The sequence below is a fragment of the Ascidiella aspersa genome, chromosome 9, assembly GCF_963924565.1.
Source record: "Ascidiella aspersa chromosome 9, kaAscAspe10.2, whole genome shotgun sequence".
Lineage (NCBI taxonomy): Eukaryota > Metazoa > Chordata > Ascidiacea > Phlebobranchia > Ascidiidae > Ascidiella > Ascidiella aspersa.
This window is the reverse complement of record NC_139455.1, coordinates 19,387,175-19,408,261: the sequence shown is the minus strand read 5'-3', so window position 1 is coordinate 19,408,261 and position 21,087 is coordinate 19,387,175. Positions and strand designations below refer to the sequence as shown.

At 40.3% G+C, this 21,087-nt stretch overlaps 1 protein-coding gene and 1 pseudogene across 1 annotated transcript in view; both read left to right on the top strand.

The window, feature by feature from the left end:
* The window catches only part of LOC146133458 (thrombospondin-type laminin G domain and EAR repeat-containing protein-like), a 46,056-nt gene that overhangs the window by 3,070 nt on the left and 21,899 nt on the right, over positions 1-21,087 (top strand). The window contains exons 2-4 of the mRNA XM_083397753.1: positions 11,327-11,426; positions 12,942-13,092; positions 14,096-14,289. Coding sequence (XP_083253879.1) covers positions 13,045-13,092; positions 14,096-14,289 — 242 coding nt within the window. The 5' untranslated portion in view covers positions 11,327-11,426; positions 12,942-13,044. The remainder of the gene's footprint in view (positions 1-11,326; positions 11,427-12,941; positions 13,093-14,095; positions 14,290-21,087) is intronic.
* Positions 18,064-18,145, top strand: LOC146133459 (U4 spliceosomal RNA; annotated as a pseudogene).

The window sequence follows — 21,087 nt, the reverse complement described above, 5'->3', positions numbered from 1 at the left end:
CACAAAATTCGTACAGTTCATGACAAGTTGTCATATGCGTTATTATCGTTAAAATTCATTAGGAATGAAGTGATTCAGCTAATACTATTCATAAATTAAATAATAATCCAAAAGATGCTGTTGTGCCGACTCATTGAACCTCTATCATGGGCCGCCAGGGGTCCGCGGACTCCAATTTGTTAAACCAATGCGGCCAACCTGACAAAATTCAAAGTTGTGTGTTGGATTTGATGCGCGCGCAGCTGTTGACCAATCGCAATACATCACTTTTAACCATTCACTGCACGTTTTACTTTTCTCAACACGGGTTGGTAGCAATTATTTCTCTTAAAACTGTCGATTTCCAGTTCCGCCCGCAATCTAATTTCTACATGGACGCCATTCTAAATCTCTGACGTAAGCCTCAAAAAAAGAGAATCGGCAGCCTGTAATCTGGCACTAACCGTCGACGTCGCTCGAACACACAAGTTAACGTTCCCAAATTCTACGCATTTCCACATTTTCTCAACACTATGAAGCGGCAATTATATCGCTCTCCGGCCCCTGTCTCCAAGTCATGAAAATGCGCATAAATCCGCTAATTAGCTTGGGCCCTTTTCCGACCACAGGCATTTAAAAGCTGGCTTATTCCCACCAAAGATCCAGCAATTGCAGATTGTTGGTGAACGTTTTATAAGCCCGGATCTGGCTGGGGCCTAGACCTTATAGCACCGGCAATTTTCGGGATCCCGTTTGACGTGTGTGGAATAGCGTTTTGATGTTTTTGTAGGCAATTTAAGGGTTAGATTTGTATTAAATTCTCGTATATTTACGTGTATAGGGAAATGTTTAGATCAACCTTGACGTAAACAAGGCTTAAGTTCTCTTTTGAACGCATTTGTTGGAAAGCACTGCCAAACCTGCAATATTTTCCCGAATATTATCGGCACACGAATCAAGTTTTAGATAAATTGTTTAACTGTCCTCTATAAAAAAAACTTTTTGTTAATAACCCGGTGCGTGTTATGTGACATCAAACCGTTCATCTTCTACTCATCAAAAGTAAAACACACCCCTGTACTTAATGCAAATGGAAATATCTATAAAAGGGATGGTTTTTCGTATGTTTTATTTCACCATTAGTCTTGTAAACTATTAATATACTGGTATACCCTATAAAGCAGTTGAACTGTTCAACGTTGGGTAAGGCAAATATTGGCAGTTTTAAACAGCAACTTCGCATTGGCAAATCAAGCTTTCGTCCCATGATTTATTGTGCAAGTCTGGCTGTTTCTGTTTCATCACATTTATAAGAAGGGCAAACATTGGTCGATATAAATATTTATGCCCCGGACTCTTTAGGATTGCGGGCCTTGGCGTTATCTTTGCTATCTTGGGTCAACAAACGGTTATAACGAGGCCAATTTCGAGTCAATTATGCCGACGCGCCTGGACGATAACGTTTCGAGCAAGCTCAAAAGTCGCTTTGAAGGTTGCGGCGTCATTGCCTTTTGTGTGACGTCGCTTGATTGGCGAATAAACCGTTTCGCGATCCGTATACATTGCGCTTTCGCTCGGCCCTTCTCGACATAGGTGGTAACCTTTTAACGAGAGAATACACAACGGGGCATATTTTCAGCGCGCGCCCGACTTCTTACAGTGGCCAAGGCAATATAAAGCCCAGGTCAAAGTATGCCCGGCCACGCGCGCATATAACAACCCCCCACACAAGAGTCGTAAAGGGTCCCAGCAGCTGGTCGGCCACTGTTTGGTTCCGTTATGGTAACCGCTCATCGGTTCTGTTTGTTTTCCTGTCTCGCTCGCTTTTTCGCCGAAAATCTCTCAGCTCGGTCTTTTCGCTTCTGTAGTAAATTTTTACGGCGTCGTTTTCGCGTTCTGTGGTCGACCACCGACCTGATAGGCCGTGTATCCGTGAAACTCGCACTCGGGACTTTTATCTCGTTCGGTGCTGCACCTGTACGTGTACGTAAAACCCATGTAACCTTTGCGTGCAATTTGCTCTACTTGCCCGATCTCCTATAAAATAATCGTTCGTAGCGCATTGGTTCTTTGAGCCTAATAGTTCAATTTTTATTCATATGGATTCTTAAACTGTGCGCCATGACGTCACACAATGACACCTTACCCATCTAGACTCAGTTGCGGCAATAAAGTGCTTAGCAATATATTTATCCCGTGACATGTGCAGTTGAACCTATTGTAAAACTGAGATATTTTTATTAGAAAAGTACGATTTTCGCAAGCAAAAGTTAGAATAAAAACGGGAAAAAAGGGTCTGTAGCTTAGACTTTAATTGTAGAATGACCACTTATAGTTGTGCGAACAAATAACATTAAAATCTGTTCCAGTCAAGTCTTTGCAACATACTTTAAGTAACTTTCAATAAATAACAAGTCCCAATCTAAGTCATTGTCAAATCAAGTCATTTTCATTAAACAAAGTTAAGTCTATATAAGTCCTTGTCGTGTCATTGTAAGACAAGTCCAAGTCAAGTCATTTTCATCAAAATAAATGTAAAATTAATAAATGGGGAATATTGCTATATGCTGAGCAATATGTCGAGTGGCAAACAACAAAACGTAACATTTAAAATGCGAACAGATGAAATGCCTTGAGCAACACTTCACGCGTTTTTTCTTCAACTCGATCAAAGCCCTGCATCTAAACTCATCTCAATGTTGCCCCAAACAAGTTCAGAGACAGGGCTTTGTGCGTAAAAGACAAAAGTCCAAGCGCCGATCTCTTACTTGTGATGAACTTTCTCCCAAGCGATATCGACTGGCATCTGAGATCTCTTATCCAACGACACACTGAAAGTGCGCGCGGACTTTCATCAATTTCATGCCGGGACAGGGCTAGAAATGGATAAAGACTTGCTCTTTTTTCTTTTCTGTTTTAGGAAATCTCAGTTTTTTTGCCCTGCAACTTGATTTTAACTCACTGAATATTCATGAAGTTCCAGCCTAAATGTATTTGTATTTAGGCTGATTCTAAAATAATTACGAACACCGGTAAAGAGGCTTGTCTATTTAACAAATGCAATTTTCTTTTAAACGCATATGTTTATTTCCGGATACTAAAATGGACGTCTCGCCGAACAACCGACTAAATTAAACCAAAAGCGTTTATTGCAGTGGTCGGCAAACTTTTTCTAGTCGCGGGCTAAAACCAAACACAAAAAGGTCTCTGCGGGCCGCACAAAATGTTATCTAAGAATTGTGTTAATAAAATGTTAGAACAACTTTAAATCAGTGTGACCTTTTATATTTATTTGCACTGAGAAACGTGTTTAATTACTTATGGCAGTAAAGTGGTACAAAAAGCGTTAGTTTGGTATAAAATTCGATTCCACAGGTCGTCATCCTTACTAACGAAAAGTGTAATGAAAGTACTTAACGGGATAATGATCATAGTTAAAGTAGTTCAGTATTATTAATCTTTTTGTGTCTGGGCGCATCTTGCGAGCGATGTGAGCGCGATTTTTTTTGATATACCGGCATTTCTTTTAAATTACTTAAAACTTTTTATTTTGCCGAAAATAAAGCAAATATTCAGTAGAAAGAGAGTGGCCCAAATAATAGATAAAAGATTCATTCTTTTATTAGCAAACGTTTCGGCAATTTCTTTTGCCATCATCAGTGCAAAGCCACTCTCTTTCTACTGAAGATAATCAACAGATCCGTGTTTAGTGTTCCTAAAACAAATATGTTAAAATATATATGCCCAATATATTTAAATACGTTTCCGTTCGTCCGCGAGGCACTTAGCAGCCTTCAACAGCGCAACGGTAAAGAAGCTCTGATCGATTTTAAAAGACAGCTTCCAAACGTAAACGAACCAAACGTAAGACCATTCGCGCGCAGCGCAAAATATTTTCTCACTTACGTAGGTAATATAATCAAAAAGTAGGCCAATTAAAAATGGACTCGTGTCTAGTTTGTCAAGGAGGCGGCGGGCCGGATGAATTACATTGGCGGGCGGATCCGGCCCGCGGGCCGTAGGTTGCCGACCCCTGGTTTATTGCATATTAAATGCTAGGCAAAACCTGCGATTTCCGTATTATTGTAACATCGCAAGCATTGCTAGCTGCAGTGGAAGTGTGCTTTTCAAATTCACACGGTTTACAGTAAACAACATCGGTCAAAAAGAATAAACTTAGTGGGTAAAAAATAACAGCAATCACGTATAGGGGACTCAACATTGAAATACAGCTTGCGCCGTTGTCCATAGACAAATTTTGTTCATAGACAAACTCTTGCGTTTTGCAGCCGATCAGTCGAATTTATATAGCCCGCCTATTTGCCACGCGTTGATGAGACATTGTGGACGGTTTTGCCTATCGAGGCCCATCGTTTCCCCGATACAATCTCTGATGCCGCATGAAAGCATTGTGAGAAGGGCCAATGTCAACAGAACAGCGCCAGGAGGTGGCCTCTATACGCTACAAGGCGGCCAGACTACGCGGCCCGTGGCAGTGATGTGTTTTGGTAAACAGTCGCACTTTGCTTTGCAAAATAAACACATTACATTAGGCGGGTGCGCGTACCGAAAGGATACAGGCTACAAATGCAAAAAAGCCGCGGTGCCATTTTGACGGAGTGTATTATGTTTTGGGGCGGCGAAGGTTTAAATGCGTCTTTTCGAGAGATTTGTCGCGAAGCGTAACCTTACTTGTTTGCGTCTTTGTTAGTATTTTAGACGCGACTGATCTTGATTCTACACTGTACAGCACGGCGTTTATTTCGCGACTCTTTTGTCCAGAAAGTGGTCAAAAATGCACCTCAGCGTATAGGATCGAGCAGGCGCCATGCATAGGCCACAGGTAAACGACCTGCTCGAAAGCGCACTGTTTAATTTCTATCGAAGTATATAAAACATACCGATCATTAAGTTTCACACATTTCTCGGGGTAACGAAAACCTATCGAGCAATCACACTGTCGTCGCAATATATTATTGAAACAATAATCATTTTAATATTTATTAAATTTTCGGTCATGTACGACCTAAGCGTGGAGTGTACAGGAAGTGAATCGCCATTGGCGAGCAATGACTGCTCCGCCAATTTTCGGGCAGTTTATTCATTTAGTTAATAATAATTTACAGCAAAACGTTTAAATGAGGCAACAAAGTAAGTCAACATAACTCAATCAATACAAGATGTTGTTTTTTCGAGATTTTCACACATTTCTCAAAGTAGCCAAGCCTATCCACCAAAAATTTTTTATCGAAAACTATCAACGAAATTCTAACTTTCATAATTGTGATTATTAACCAAGCAGCCATAATCGACTTTCAGTATATATCACGGTAGTGCAAAATCCGCGGACCGCACAGGAACGTCCATCTGTCGTCTGCGGCTCGCCGGGACGCAAGAACCGCCGCGTTCGCGCCAACCGCAAGTGCGCAGCGAGCTTTCATGTGGCCGAGAGACGGTTTAATCGAAACCGCCCAAAAAGCCTCTCCGAACGCCGGCGAAAAGCGGAGAGCACACGCTTAAATTCCCGCCCGCTTTTTTTCCGACGACTTAGCCATTAATTTCGAAGCATTATCGCCGTGCCGCCGAGCCCGGATTTTCGACTCGCAGGTCCCTTTGAAGTCGCCCGCCCTAATAGCGGCCCGGACCGTTAGCTGCCTGGCAGTGCAGTGACTGGCGTTCCTGGGATGGTTAGCGTCGGGGATGGGCGGTTTACTGCCCGATTTTGGGCTCCGTGTCGATCGGCATTAAAAGTAAGTTTTCCAGATGTGAGCGCGTAAAGCAACTTTGGGATTTCAGTACGTTCGCTTTCGCCTGGAGAGGTTTAACTGCTGCGGTAAGCGTTTAGTGGGCTTACGGCCAATGCTGGCTATTCGTACGACTGTGCGGCTATGTTTTTTAATATCGGTTTTACGATTACTAGCAAAGATCGTGTTAATTTTTGACTGGCTAAGTAAAAATATCATACATCGCACGATTATTGCTTTATAATTATTTTGTTTTTATGTAAGCAAACTACTAATCAATGAAGTGCTTTGTGCGATTTGGCATTCGCATTAATTTATATACGAGAGACGCTGATCATCATATATAACAAGGTTTTACTTGCGAAGAAATCCTTGAAATTCATAGAATCAATAAGTGGCGAAACAAATAAAATTCATAATGTCAAGTTTTAGTGATGTTCAACTTTTCCAAGTCTTCTGAAAACGAAACCAGACATTTCGATTAGTTTTATTTTGTAAACAAGGATTTATGTTAAAAAACAAACCGTGTATATATGGAAACAGCAACAACAAAACTGTCGCAATTAAACATCTTTTAAAAAACACTTAAGAACGCCGTAAAACGTGATTGCCCTTATAAAATCCCAGTCATGTTACTGTTGAAAACAAACGGTATTGTAATAAACAAAAACGAATCGAGGCAACCATTTTTCAGTACCGAGGTTCGATTCCCCAACGCGTCAAAACAACCTTATGTTTCTCATAGGCCAAAACTAAAGAAAAACAATAACATAAAATTTACACAGAGACTCGTCATTCAGTGAAAAATATCAGAAAACAGCCCACAAAGAGCTGGTTGGTCTGGTCCGTGTCGAAAACACCACACGACCTACTGTATATAGTCTTAAGGTACACTGTGCACGGATCTGTAATGTAGCTTGACAATGAAGTGGAAAGCCAAAAAGGTTGAGTAGATCATTAACTGAAGATCATACAAGCTCGTATCGAAACGTCTTAATCAAGATGATGTCGATCTACTCGATCTTCTTGGGTTTGCAATTTATTATCAACCTATAGCCCCATTACACTTGCTCTATTGTGTCGCGTTCAATAGGCAATAAAGAGGCTTAAACAGTGACCATAAAGAGGCTTACATAGTTTATTTGTAACCCGCGTGTGAATTAATGAAGAATCAACGTCCACCTAATCGCAAAGCGCGGATTCTTTGCTTTTGATGCGGTTCGTAAACCTACTTTCGCGGCGATTTGCGGCCGAGCGCCAAAAACGCTAAAGTATCTTTTTGACGAAAAACCGGCCGGCGATTGAAGGTCGGAAATCGGCGCCGGACAGAAGGCGATTGTTGAGCAACAAAGAGCTGACAATCGTCGGTCGCGACCGCGTCGCCTTTACCTTCCTTAAGCCGACGGCTTCTCAGGTATTGCGTTGTTGCACTACAGAGAAGTGAGACACCATGTATAATCCGGCACCGCGCGGAGCACTGCAGCGCGATTGTGACGTAACAGAGGCAGGCGCGCGATGCATCGCGACTGCTGCATTCGATTCGAGCCGAATGACGAGCGTGAGAATAAAGCGACGAGGCGCGATCGATCGCCAGCGAACAAACAACTTGTCGTCGTTCGTCATTTTTTACGCCAGCTCGCTTCGGAAAGCTGTCGCTCATTTTTCTTCCTGCTCGCGAGCCCCAAAAATAAATCCACAAGAACCGCGCCCTCTGCGTATTCCGAACAGGGCCGTAAAAACGTCAGAATTTTTTAAGAAAAAGTTTAATTTTTTTTGGGACAAACTAAAAAAGGTTTTCGTTTTAAAAGCAAATCACACTCATTTTTCGCAAAAAGAGAACCAAAACTAGTTTTCATACAAAAGATGCAAAAAATCTCATTTCGCTACAAGAACCAAAGGTAAGTTTTTTTTTCACGAACAAATTATCATCCTTTTATAAAAACAATAAAGTCTTATTTTTCTAATAAAACCAACAAAAGCGTTATTTTTTTTACAAAATTATCCTTAAGGGAAATAAATTATAGACTAATTTCTTCAAGGGAAGCTAAAAGGCTGATTTTTCACACAAAAAAAAAGAAAGAAAAAGCCTCTCATTTATAAATAAGGTTAAAAGGTGTCACTTTTTCAAGAAAATCTCCATTTCGTTTGCTAAAGGATTTTGATACGTCAGAATGCGGAAATAAAGCTGAAATTGCCTTGGTAGGATTGATGCATGGGAATTAAGTTTAAATTCCCCGGTTTAAAATGTTCGGTTTTATTTTTAGCCAGCGATTTCTATTACAGGTTTCTATTTCTGGGAAGGAATCTTGAAACGAGTCGCATTTCGCCTTTTTCGTTGGCCGTGGGTTAAAAAAACTAGCAGCTATTTGGCGCACATTCCTTCAAGTAACGCCAACTTGGTTTGCCCAACCCCTTAGGGTGTGAGACCCCCTACTTAAACTAAACAAATAGTGGGTATCTCGGGGCACCTCTTAGGCTTGCGTTACCCGCACTTGTAACATTAGTAAGTCGGCCGCTATTATGCGATTCCCTCTGTTTCGACGAACTTAACACTGACTTGAAACCGCCATTTTCGACAACAACTTTTCATGGCCCCAAGGTAATTGGTAAGAATACACTCGGGCGGTTTACTCCCCTAACTGTCAAAGCAATTTTGCCGATTTCCTAGCGCAATAATGTCTAAATAGAAAGATACCCTTTGCTATCCTGGTTTGCACCTTTTTTCGTATGTATAGAACATGTTGTTTTGCTTGAGCTATTTATAATTATTCGTCGTTTCCTAATGGTTTAAGCAGCATTGTAAATGTCTCAATAATTATTATATATTGTTTTGATGATTGCAACCGTTTTTACACTTGAGCTAAGAAAACCGTTTTCGGTATTGTGCAATACTATTTTCTGTATTTTAAAGCACTATCCTTAACAAAACTAGTCCTTTAGCGTTCACATCAATTGAACAATGAAGGTATGTTGCATGCAAAATTTTGAGCTAAAGTATTGGATTACAAACTTTGATAATTTTGGAAAACGTATACTGCCTGGGTATATTCAAATTCTTGAATCGCAACTTAGGAGACGATTTTAACAGCGATACAAAATATTTTTGCCGTATTATTGCTCAACCAATGGCATATGCTAATTATATCATGCGATTCTGTAATAAAAAAAAACGGACTAAATACCTTGCCAATCAACCCCTTATTTATAGTGGCGGTTTCACACATTGGTAATTCGCGGGTTACAGCAAAGAAGTCCCGCAGGCTGATACTGCCGTTTAGCCACTTCATTTTCGATTAAATCGCGATACGATAGGGGTGTTTTTCATTTAGTCAACATTTACCCAAAACCTGACCCCAACCCGTGCCTAATGAACGGGAAAGTAACGACACGTCAATTGTACGAATCTCCCGATAACCCATATCGCTCTACCCCTTGACCCTAATATATATACCCCCGTTTAATTGTGCCCCACTCGACTGTTGGCCCCAATGTACGCTTTGGTGATTCGCGGAAGTGTTAAATGTGACTTTGGTTGTGCCCTTAAGTATAAACCAGCAGACGGTACTATTGTACGGTATATTGTATTTGTAAATTTGACATGTATTTTTCCAACCGAGCATAGTGGGGCCAAATTAGAAACAAGGTAATATTAAATCAGACTTTGCTTTATTTATTTGGTTAGTTTTAAGACGTTCGTTACACCGTTTTTTGAAATTACGAAACGCTAATTTTAAAATTATCTTTCAACGGTGGCAACTAATTGTAGTTTTTGAATTACACAAAATAAGTAAAAATGCATTACATTAGTGTGCAACATAAACTAGTGAAGTTCTGTTTTTCTGCTTCCGTTTCTAAGCTTTGCTTTTCTGCTGGCCAGAAGTTGGGGTTAACACCACACGCCACATCTTGGGGGTTAACACCACACGCCACTCTTCATTTGTTTTCTAAATATGCCATTGAGTTGTGGAAAATTTTGCGGTATTTAATTCTGGAGCTCAGTCTCAGAATACCAGTTCAACTTCTCGCTGTTTGTGTGTGTTGTGGGGGTGTTTATTCATGAGACTCTTGTGCATAAATCTTCACTTGGAGGCTTAGATAAGAGGAAAATGCTGCGTTTTTTTCTCAGTGAAGCTATCGCAATATAAAGATTAAAACAAAAAAACTTGTGGTCTAGTTTACAAATTTCAGTTTTGACTAGTCTTGAAAAGCGTTTATTAGCAAGTTATTACAATGAAATCGGCGGTGGTCGACCGTACAACAGAACAAAAAGGAGTCACCGCAAGTTTTGGTGGCAGTACGTTCAGTTCAAGTGTGTCTTTTGAATGTTATGCATGTCGAACAGACCCGCGCCAATGTTTGACATGAATCAATGTCGACAGCCGCGGCGGTATATATGGAACTGCGCTCGGCCTTGCGGTCGCAAAGCTCAACCAAATGTTTGACACACTTCTTCATCTATCAGCCGCGCGGCTTGCGATTCTGGGTGGGGAGTTGTTGGGGGAGGGGGTGTGGGGGGTGAAGGGCAGAGTTCAACTCAACTATTTTCGGCTGTTTATGTAAATCATGCCCCGCGGCTCGGAATATAAGCCGCGCAGGACGACTGAGGGGAGGAAAGGGGGGATTTGCATTGTTCAGTGGCAGCTCTTCACTCTAATCGTTCGCCGCTTCGCCGCTAAGCTTTCCTGTAGGACGCTACATCAATATTTTCTCTGCAAATAAGCATTGGCACGGCGCGCCGAGTGCCGCTGCAGGGGACGGGCCCCGGCGGTGCCTTGGCGCTGATAGAAAGCGCCCGATTCGGTGCCTTTGAAGTGTCTGCACCTGCCCGGCGTTTTATTCTCACTCCGCTTTTGCGATGCATCTTGTTTGCTTAACCGACTGCTGCTGCAAAAGGGAAACCGCTCGACCCCCGCGTTTGATGCCGATTGTGATTTCTAGTAGTCCCCCCCCCCCCTTCCCTCAACCCCCCTGTGAAGTCGCACGGCGCAACTCTGGGCCAGCATTGTTTTACTTAGGGTCCGGGGCCATTTTGTGGGCGCTGCTATCTAGGGTTGCTATCACTAAAATCTTAAGCGCGCCCAAAAGGTGATGCAATTCAAAAACCATTGAATAGGATATGCAGTGTCTTTAAAGAATAATCCAAATCGGGTTGGTTCAATCCAGAATTTGTCATTTTTGCCATACGAACTACCCGAAAATTCATCTATTTAAAAGACCAAACTAACTTTTTTTTCCTAAATAGTTTGGTACCATAGTGTCTAACGCTTTAGGATATTTCTCACAAGTTTTAGCATAAAATAAAATTTGTGTACCTACACTATACCTGTAAAAGCAACTTACATGAATTACTGACTTATTGGACTAATTGAGGTTGACTTAAAGACTAAATTGTGACTTAAAAAAACACTATTTAAATAAGATTGCCAACTTTTTAATTTGAATTGTTCCCATTGCAAAAGGAATTATTAACAAACCCAGTTTTTAACTCTTTCTTCTCTTTCGCTCTCAAAATTTAGTAGTTCAGAAAATATTTAAAACAAAATTAGGTTAGAAGGTATTTTTTAGTGTTTTTCCGTATCTAACAGCAAAGTTTATTATTGCAGAAACGGGACCATTTGACCTGTTGGCGCACGCGCTGAGCGACACAAGCAGCTTTTCCAATGGAGTTGAAATCGTCAACGTTAACGGCGTTAAAGGATACAGGTATATAACAACTTCAATTATTTATTACGGCATCATAACACACACAGTAGTCCGAAATAACATAAGAAATGCCAAACCTTAATCAGTTGCCAGTGTGTGACTAGACCCTATTATTTATTTTTACTCGCGGCAAACTTGAACATTTTTTTATTTCCATTGTTGTCTACAGTTTTGTAATAACTTGAGTCAATGACTTGACCCAAGTGCACTTAAGTCACTTCTTTGCACTATTTCAATCACCAAAAAATGTTTGCACTATTTTTTAAAATGTATTTTTCTTTACAAATGTTGTTTACCATTAACTGTAGTAGTGTCGAAAAGTGCCTCGTACAGCAAACAATTGTAAAAGCAAATTCCTTTATGAAATGACTTTTCCTTATACCAAACCAGTGTTTGTCTACCATGTATTAAGGTGCCGTTTTTATTTGTTCGGTCACCGGAGATTGAGAAACACTGTACTAAACGTAATAAAAATATCAACGCCCATTTAGATGTTGACAATAAATAAAGAGTTATTCGAAATATTCAAAATGCTACCTATACTTCTGTATGGGCTTTGATATTCTTATTACGTCCTACTACAACCTCCAACCATATTGCCCCAAACTGTGCTAAACGTTTGAACAAAAACAATGCTAATTGTTTTTTGAATAACGTGTTCTATTGCGCCGGTGTTATTGTGACGTAATACTCGGGGTCAAACGTCTTGCGCGTGAGGTCACACCGAAATGCGATTAGCAGCTAATGACTGGGAAGTTCTTTTCGAATCAGGATCCGCACCCCGTATTTATCTGTCGGTGCCGCGAAATTGATAGGCCACTTCCTCGCTTTAAAACGACGCCACGTCATCCGTTTTTTCACAAACTTTTATTTTTAAACTTCCACCAATTGACCCCTCTGTTCGTTGTTTGGGTTTGAATTCGACGAATGGTAGCCGGCGACGTACGTTTCAACAGAGTGACGCAATTATTATTATTTGGAATTGCTAATGACAATTTTTTTGCGATTTAAATTCGACCACTTGCCTTTGTGGCCAATTAAGCTTTCCATTTGAGAACGCGAAAGAAAATGTTACTGTGTCTGAAAAATATAAGGGCGCCCGAAAAACATATTACCGCCAAATTAATAAAACAAATATTCCCACTAAGTATCTCATACTAATTTTTTTTTCTTAATCACATTGAAACAGAAACATTGGTAAAACGCTAATAATTACATTTTTGAGGTCTGTACTTAAAATAAGTCTCGCAGTGTGGTGCTTCAGAGGTACGATTTGTTTGGAACAAATGACGTAATGTCACCCAAATACACACAACGTAACTACGCTTTATCCTAATCACGCAATAAATGCGAATATATCGTTAGATTTCTTAAAAAACGTAATTTTACGTGATTTGACCGCGTTTTGATTTTATATGAGCCACTACCGATTGTCTTTTTCATAGCATGTGAATTGTAGCTTTGGGAATTCAATGACGTAACGACCTCATTAACATTATGACGTCATCACTACAGGTTTACGTCACCGGCCCGACTCGCCGGGGTCGATAGCGAGGACATCTTCGTGCACTGCGATCGCTTTCCAGGCGAGTTCTCGATCGTGGTCAGCTACTACCGGATGACGTCATCCTCCACGAATGAGTTCATTATGACGTTGCTGGGTCCGGTGAGTCATGACGAAGATCTTAATTTGGCACTGAATGATTTGTGGATTTTTTTCAATGGTTGAGGTTTAACTGTGCGAAACTTGGTGGCCCCAAGATGTTGTAGCAGTCTGAAGTGTTGTTAAAGTTTAGAATTAAAACTATTATTTGTTTATAAAGTTGCAAAGTTGATGTAGATCACATTTTGTCTAAATCAGAGGTGTGACTAAAGTAAACTATAAGGGAAGGATAACTGTCAGTGCTAAAAAGGGGTAAAAATGGTGTCCCCTTTTTCACTTAGATGTTATCAAATAAATGCAAGCTTAAATAAGAAATTTAACAAACCATAAATGGTTTTAGCTCTTAAAAGGGGGCGTTTTTAGTGAAATATAAAGTAACCGTTTAAGTTGGAGCAAAAAAATAGTTTGTGTTTTTGTAACACCAAATTATCTTTTCGTTCGCTTTATTTGCCTTTTGGGGTTTTGGTTAATTCACTTCACCTCACTTGGTTTGTTCTGTTGCCTTTCTACTTTTGCGTTTTTCACTTATTATCACTAATTGTTTTCCGTCTTTGTTTTATTGCTAAAGGGCAATTCCTTAGTTTCAGAATTGGCTGAGACTAGGGAACCCCGGCGAGCTTATTTTGAGCGTGGCGTGGTACACTGTTTGTTTTTAGGAGCAAGCGAGCTAGCGTACTCGCTAGTCGCTATGCTATAGATTGCGCTTAGTGTTGGCGTTCGCGCCACACGGCCATTCTCATATTAATAAATACTTATGTTTAACTTGAGTGCGACATCCGGTCAGGGACAGGCCGTTAAAGCAGTGACCAAGATAAGGCGTAACATATTCACATGATAATCATCACAATATACTACTAATAAAAGTATTTTAGCTTTCTAAGGCAATACGCCGTTGGCCGAAAGAAATTACCCCGCGAGTCTCATCTGGTTTGCAGCCACAGTTTTCGCAGGCCCGAATTTAGGAACCAAAGTATTAAAAGCTCATTCACCCTTCCTCCCCCTGCAGGATCACACCAGTATTCTCCTCGCCCTGAGAATGCGCTCGACCCGCCTCTACCTGGACTATTTGGCCGGCGGCGAGCTGCGAAGCGTCAGCGTCAAGGATCCGAGGTTCAGCGACGGTAACTGGCACACTCTAGTGGTCACCGTTACCAGGAACGAGGCCCGAATTACCGTCGACTGTGGCCCAGCCCAAGCAAGGTGAATGGGCCTGTAAATGTGTGTGTTTTTATTGGTAGGTGAGCTACATATGGTGAGCTATATATCTGGCCAAATGACAGGGAATTAACCGAGTTTCGCCTTGGTTTCATCTTTACGAGGGGCAGAGATTTAAACGACATGGGTTTAGGTGCGATGCGCTATTTAAGTCCTATTAAGCTTGTTCTTAATTATAGCTTATTCGGCAAAGCAGGCGCGCCTTGTTTCTGGAGGTGTTAATTAGATTCTTACCCAGGAACCCGTTCGCGTGACTGATTTACGCGTTTTTTTAAATATATCTATATATTGATATTATATGTGTTCCGAATGGATGAATAGAAATATTTCCGAACTGAACGTGTTTCTGTGGAATTTTAAGTAATTATTTAATAAAAAAATATATTTAACGTATCATCTTTGAACCTCAACGGCACACTATGGAATTTAGGAAATATAAATAAAACAGAATTCTATTATGTAGATCAGACCTGAGCAACCTACGACCTGTGGTCAAGTGTTTTTACTTTAACAGCTTATCAAAACAATGCTATACACCTTTTTTCAATAATCACAACCCTATAACAGATTTTTGCCTTTATGGTCCGGCCCGCCACAACATATTTTTTCCCATGCGGCCCTTAGTTAAAAACGATTGCCCAACACCTTCCTGTAGAACACCACACAGAATTATGCTGGCAGGCACGGTCTGACATACAGTCACGCGCGACATTGTATCTATTTCGGGATCAAAATAAACTAATGTTGAGATAGCAAAACTACCAGGCTCTTTCTCCGCCCATTTCAGCGCCTTGAAAGCTCAGACCTTAACCTTTCGGATCTTTTGATGTCGCGAACCAAAATGTCGCGTTGTATCAAGTGGTTTAGAGAAACCCTTTTATTGCGGAAGGGATCTGTGAGTCGGATACATCGGATTCGCCTTGCCCTTTTCAGGCTTAGGTAACTCGCAATTCACTGTCGTAAAAGCTATCTACGAATATAACCCAAGTGTCCTACGATAGAACGTTATAAAATGAGTCATTTCTTTATAACTAGTTTCAAAATCCGCAAAGCGCGGTGTTGTGATGACTTACATTGTAGACTTGACCAAAGTGCACTCAAGTAGTCTTTTACAAGAATTTGGAAATAGTTAACCATTTAAAAAAAATATCATTTATTTTTTGGCAATTTGTTTACTATAAATAGGACTTAAACTGGATCTTGATCTGTAATTATTTGAAAACGTCTTGGAGCAATCTTTAGTCAATTTCAAATTAGCTAATAACAAATTGCTTTGCATTTTCTTCCGAGCAAACTAAACAACATATCAAGTTTTGTCAGACTTTTGTGGGGGCACAATGCGGAAAAGTTATACCCCCTAGTAGTCCTGCCCGGCTCTTAATTTTGTTGTTGGTTCTAATCTGCTAACGACCGACCTTCCACCCCGAGTTTGCGGCCTGGGGCTCGGGGGCAAATTGCTGTCTACCCCCTCAAAAAAATAGGGCAAACAATCATCCCCGGTTTGAAATAGCTGCGTCGCGGACCGCTGCACTTTTGACTGCATTGTCTGCGAGATGTACGTCATAACGGTAAGCTCCGTGTTCGTTGCCAAGTTTTTACAACCGGGCTTCACTGGAATTCATCGTTACGCTTCTCTTTTTTTATTTCCCCTGTTTCACTTGCCTTGGTCTTGTCGTCAACACGACCCTCAAATATATATAGATGATTTTCCAGTCGACATATCTATTGATTAGTTGATTTTTAGTTTCTATAATAATTTGAACAGTTTTAAACAAATTTAGCGTTTCATTTCATATGGCATAAAAAGCATAAATGTGCAAATAGCAATTACGATAGACGGTTGGATACGCATAGAATGACAATACTAACAGCGCGTTGAGCAAAAAAAATAAAACAGTTTAAAAGTATATAATTGCGGTATATGAAACACCGCTACAGCATCGTTTTCGTTAAGGATGTGTTCTTGTATTGCTATGTACTCTTACACTCTTGTACACTGATCTCATTTAGTCACATGAAGACACTGTATCCTCCATTCGAAAGCCCCTAGTTAGTTTTGGGGATTTTGTGGTCTGCAATTGTGGTTCCTTAATTGGCTTTGTTCCTGCCCCAACGAATCCCCTTAGGCTAAATGTCACCCCTGTTAACCCCGTGTGTCTGTGGTCTTCGTTACAGCCGGGTCACGTTTTTACCATGGGGTGCTCCACCTAGAACTTAGCGCCAAGAGCTTTTAGTTTGAGTATTGAGACAGCAGATCTTTGCAGTAATCTTTTGCGGTACAGTTTTAGTCCAAAAGAGCTATTGCTTATTATGTCGTACATTAGTCTTTTAGTTGTTGCTGAAACTAGTAGACACTACTACACGTTTACGGACCTTCTTTTTAGCTATGTTATTTGGAGTGCGGAGAACTTAACCTCTACGTGTGTTAAGTTGTTTTACACATAACTATATATGTATTGTTAGGCGGTTTTGCACTTACTAAGATGCAACTCATTGAAATTAACATGCTATGTATTTATTGTGTTTTCTGTTTTCAAAACCCTTCAGTTAAAAAAAGCTTTGTCACCTCATGAATTCGACTCTAAGGAGTAACCGAAAAATTTAGGTGGCACATTGTTTTCATATTATTTTATAAAATTACGATTATACAGCGATTTATGGCTAAACAAACATATTTTTTTTTTGTTGTTCACACATCATTTTAAATTGGAAAAATGTGCCTAACTTTGTATTTACATCGAAGGGGCGTTTTACGAAAAGAACGCACATACTTTTGGGGGCAATTTGTTTTTTTTTTATACTTTTTCGGAAATTTGCTGGCTAGACATTAAAAGGCGGTCGAATTTCTGGCGTCTGCTTTGCCTTCCGTTTTTCGTGACATCGTTCAAAACAAAATATTAGAAGCGGGGTGGTCTAGTGACCAAAAAGCGTTGTGTCCTTTTACTAACGTATAAAGGTGGTCATTATTTGCACCTGTGGCTCCATTTCCCAAATTGTAGAATTGCACGAACCTAAAACTAGGCTATTTATAATAACAACGAATCGATTTTTACTTAAACAAAAACAGCTGTCCCCACAATAGCAATACTTTGTAGATACACATTCTCAAACGGCTTACAAAAATTGCTTAAAATTTCATATATAAATTACCCAAATTAAGAGCTTAAATCGTTAAAAAATTATTGCGTTGACTACAGTTTCTAGAAAACACAATCTTGCTAGAATATTGCTGAAAATACATTCATTTTACTGATATAATAGTTTGCTATTCCTGACTCATGATTTAACTTGGGATTAACTTAGTCTTGTAAAGCTTTGGCTTTTTACAAGACTTTCGAAACGTCCCTTAAGCGAATTTCCGCCAACGAGAGCTTTGGGTTTTTCGGTTTTAATCAACAGAAACTCGTTTCACCCCGTGCCTTGTACATCCAATGTTAAACGAAACCGACCCGACGTTTTGCGCCAAATTACCTTGGACCGCTGGTCGCAATCTCATGTACTCGGTGGTCGGTTTACACCTTTGAAATTGGCACCCTGATATGCCAGCGACATTGGTGTGAAAGCGTCGGACAAATTACAGGGCCGGTCGAGGGCTTACAACCCGAACTAGCAAATTTCCGCAATGGGGATTTTGTGCCCGCACGGTCGACAATTTAGCAAAGCTGTTTTTGTTGATTGGCGGTCGCGATTGTTACCCAAGAAAGGCATTTTGCGCGAGCAGTTATGATAAACTTAAAAAACTTGGTTACGTTTTGGTATGACTTTGCACAGTGGCGATATCGTAGCTTATGGGGTTTTACCGAGGCGAGATTGTTGCTGGTTGAAAACTATACCCAGATCAGTTGCATAGATTAGTGGTTCCCGATTCATTTGGCTTGCGGCATCCACTAGAAAAGGTCAACAGTTTGCGGTTTACTGTAATGTCAAAATATAAGAAATGAAAAATACACGAAATGAAAAAAAATAATTTTTAATGCAAACTGAATTTAGTGAGTAAAATAACGTCATTTTTTTGCGCTTTTCACCATAAAATTCAAATCAAAATTAAATGATTAAGCGGACCTGAACGGCGTTTGGACGAAAACATTATGCACCGTGTACAGCAGTTACCGATATGGTGAACAGGTTTCAAATTGGTTAAAATAAACGCCATAAAGCCTGAAATTTCCGGTTTAAAGGTTCTACCGACCAAGTTAATGAAGTCTTGGCTTTACAAATTGTCACCGTTCTAAATTGCTGTAAATGTCAAAAAGCTTGCCCATTGAAAAAGCGAACATTGGTTTAAAGGAAAACTTGCTTTGCATTTTCATGCGTAAAGTATATTTTATCATTTTATTTTATTTATAACACATAACAGTTTTTAGTTTTAACTTCCCGAATTTTTCTTAACTTTTTGTAATTAATTTTTGGGATCATTTTCGAGTTCCCAAAACAAGCGACCGTCTAACGTCGGGGCCTTTTCATAAACGTTGTTAAAGTACTTTGGAGCGAGCCAATGAAATGCCCGATCCCCACCTATATCGGAATGCCAAAACCCAAACGCTCTTTCCGATCAAGGATGTTGTGTGTTTTGTGTTTGGGGGCATCGCTGTGTGACAAAACACTCGGTCTATATACAGTCACCGGTGCCTAAAGCGATGTTGTGATTTTAGATCCGAAGGGCGTGGGTGAAATGAACGTGCGGATGGGTCTGTTTCGATTTTGAACGGGACCAAGCCGCAATGTCGCGATTGCTTTGGTGAGAGCGGTGACAGACAGCTGTCTCGTATGAGGTTGACTTGTATAAGCTCAACCTCCAGGCCTCTATGTTATATTTCCGCTTCTTGCGTTTAGTACGACAAGCAAGTAAACTAACTGCTGCGATTTTTTCGTGACTAATATGAACCAGCAATAAACTGCTTTCAAAGCAACACAATATTTATCGTTTACACTTAAATTTGAATCATTGGGAAACCCGTTATAGGTCCAATGGACCGAAAGGTACATTTCAGGTGTTTGTAAAAACACATGTTTTGAGTAACAGCTGTCACTGTAGAATGCTTCTGAATTCTGTAAGATTTAAGATACTTTGTTATTTGTAAGTATATTTTATTACACTTTGTATGCATAGTACAAAGTCAACCCAAAATTTTATGGCAACATACGCCGAAAAAAAAATGATCGATCGGTAGAATTTCTGAGACACAGTATTGTTTTTTGAAATGTTTAAAATGAAATCCCATCCGAACTCGTATTTTCAATTTTTTTTTTTTTTGGTTAACCAAGGAGATTTATTTGTGCGCGACGACATCGATTCACAGAAAGTGGTTTTGTCTAAACAACAGAAACATTGATAGATTTAAAAAAACAAAATCCTCAATGGCACTTGTAAGGCTTCGCCCACCTGGGCCTGAAACTGGGGAGCTGGAGACAGCGATCAAATAAACCACCTTTGCCCCCAAGTTTTGGCTCGCTTAACTGAAGCGTGACGACATCGCGTCCCTTTATCGACCAAATTCCGTCGTCCGGAAATTGTCGAAAAACTTTCGCCTTCGGAGCGGAAATCCCGAGCTTTTCGGGTCGATTCGCATCACTTTTGAACTTTTTTGATGTCGACGCGTTTTTTATGTTTTCCGTTCAAAACATCCGACAAACATCAAATATCTCGGCCCGACCAAACATCAACTTCTTTATTGTTTTCTAAGGATATTTTTTTATTTTTATGTGATTAAAAGCAAAATTGGTGCACCTGCGTTTGCCAAACATTTACTACTAGTTTCAATTAGCTGATCTTTGTTCAACCATCCTGGAATAAACAGCTTCTGCATAGAATTTATAACAATGTGCCAGAGAGACTGCGTGCATTTGATCAAAAGAAAAGCGCCTAACATCAAACAATTAAAACTTTAACCTAATCATGTTTATATATATGTAGCCTGTACGTTGCGAAATGGCATTAATTAAAAACCTCTTTAAATCCGCCTGAATGTGTTTGGAAAAACGTTTACACCTTTCCACATTTTCACAAACCGTAGCTTCATCTGATAAATGTGTTTTGCACAAAAACTTCCAATCTACCGCGATTTGTGGTGATTGCAAACCTGATAATTTTTGGCGTCCATAAAACCGTACGGCGTGGTCGTACATTATTTCTTCCCTTCCCCTTGAAAGTTTGCGCTATACGTGATCGTTTCGGTGCCAAAAAATTACAACTTTGGCGGTCGGACAATAAACATGGCGCCGTCCTTCTTGCCACAGGCAGCAGCTGGCCGGCGGCGTTTGGGGGAGACGGCTTGGTTTGATTGTAATTTGACAGCAGGATATACGACGCAGAACCCCCAGCGCTCGAAATTAAATTCCTCTGCAAAGAACCAGAGAGAGAGAGAGAGAGAGGGGCGAGAGAGTGCGAGCGAAAAAAGAAAAAAAGGCAAGGCCGGTCATGGAAAAGTTAGCGCGGAAGCAAAAACAAGCGTTCGAGCGAGGCAAAGCGCAAAGGACGCCAAACTAACAAACAAAAGGGGGTGAAAATGAAACCCGAGAACAAAGTGGGGGTTTGGGGTACGGGGTTTCGTAAAGGGACGATAACGTTCAGCGGCGAGTTTCAAAATCGTTTTCGAGTCGGATTTTTTTGCTTGAATTATGCAATTTTTTGAAGACGAAATAAGCTATAAATAGGCATTTTTTGTGATAAAACTTTAGTTCACCAATTTGTAATCATGGATAAAGGCGCTTTGAGCATTGGATGTTGGTTGTGACTATTTATGTACAACTTAAACAAATATTTTTTAATCGGACAATGCACAG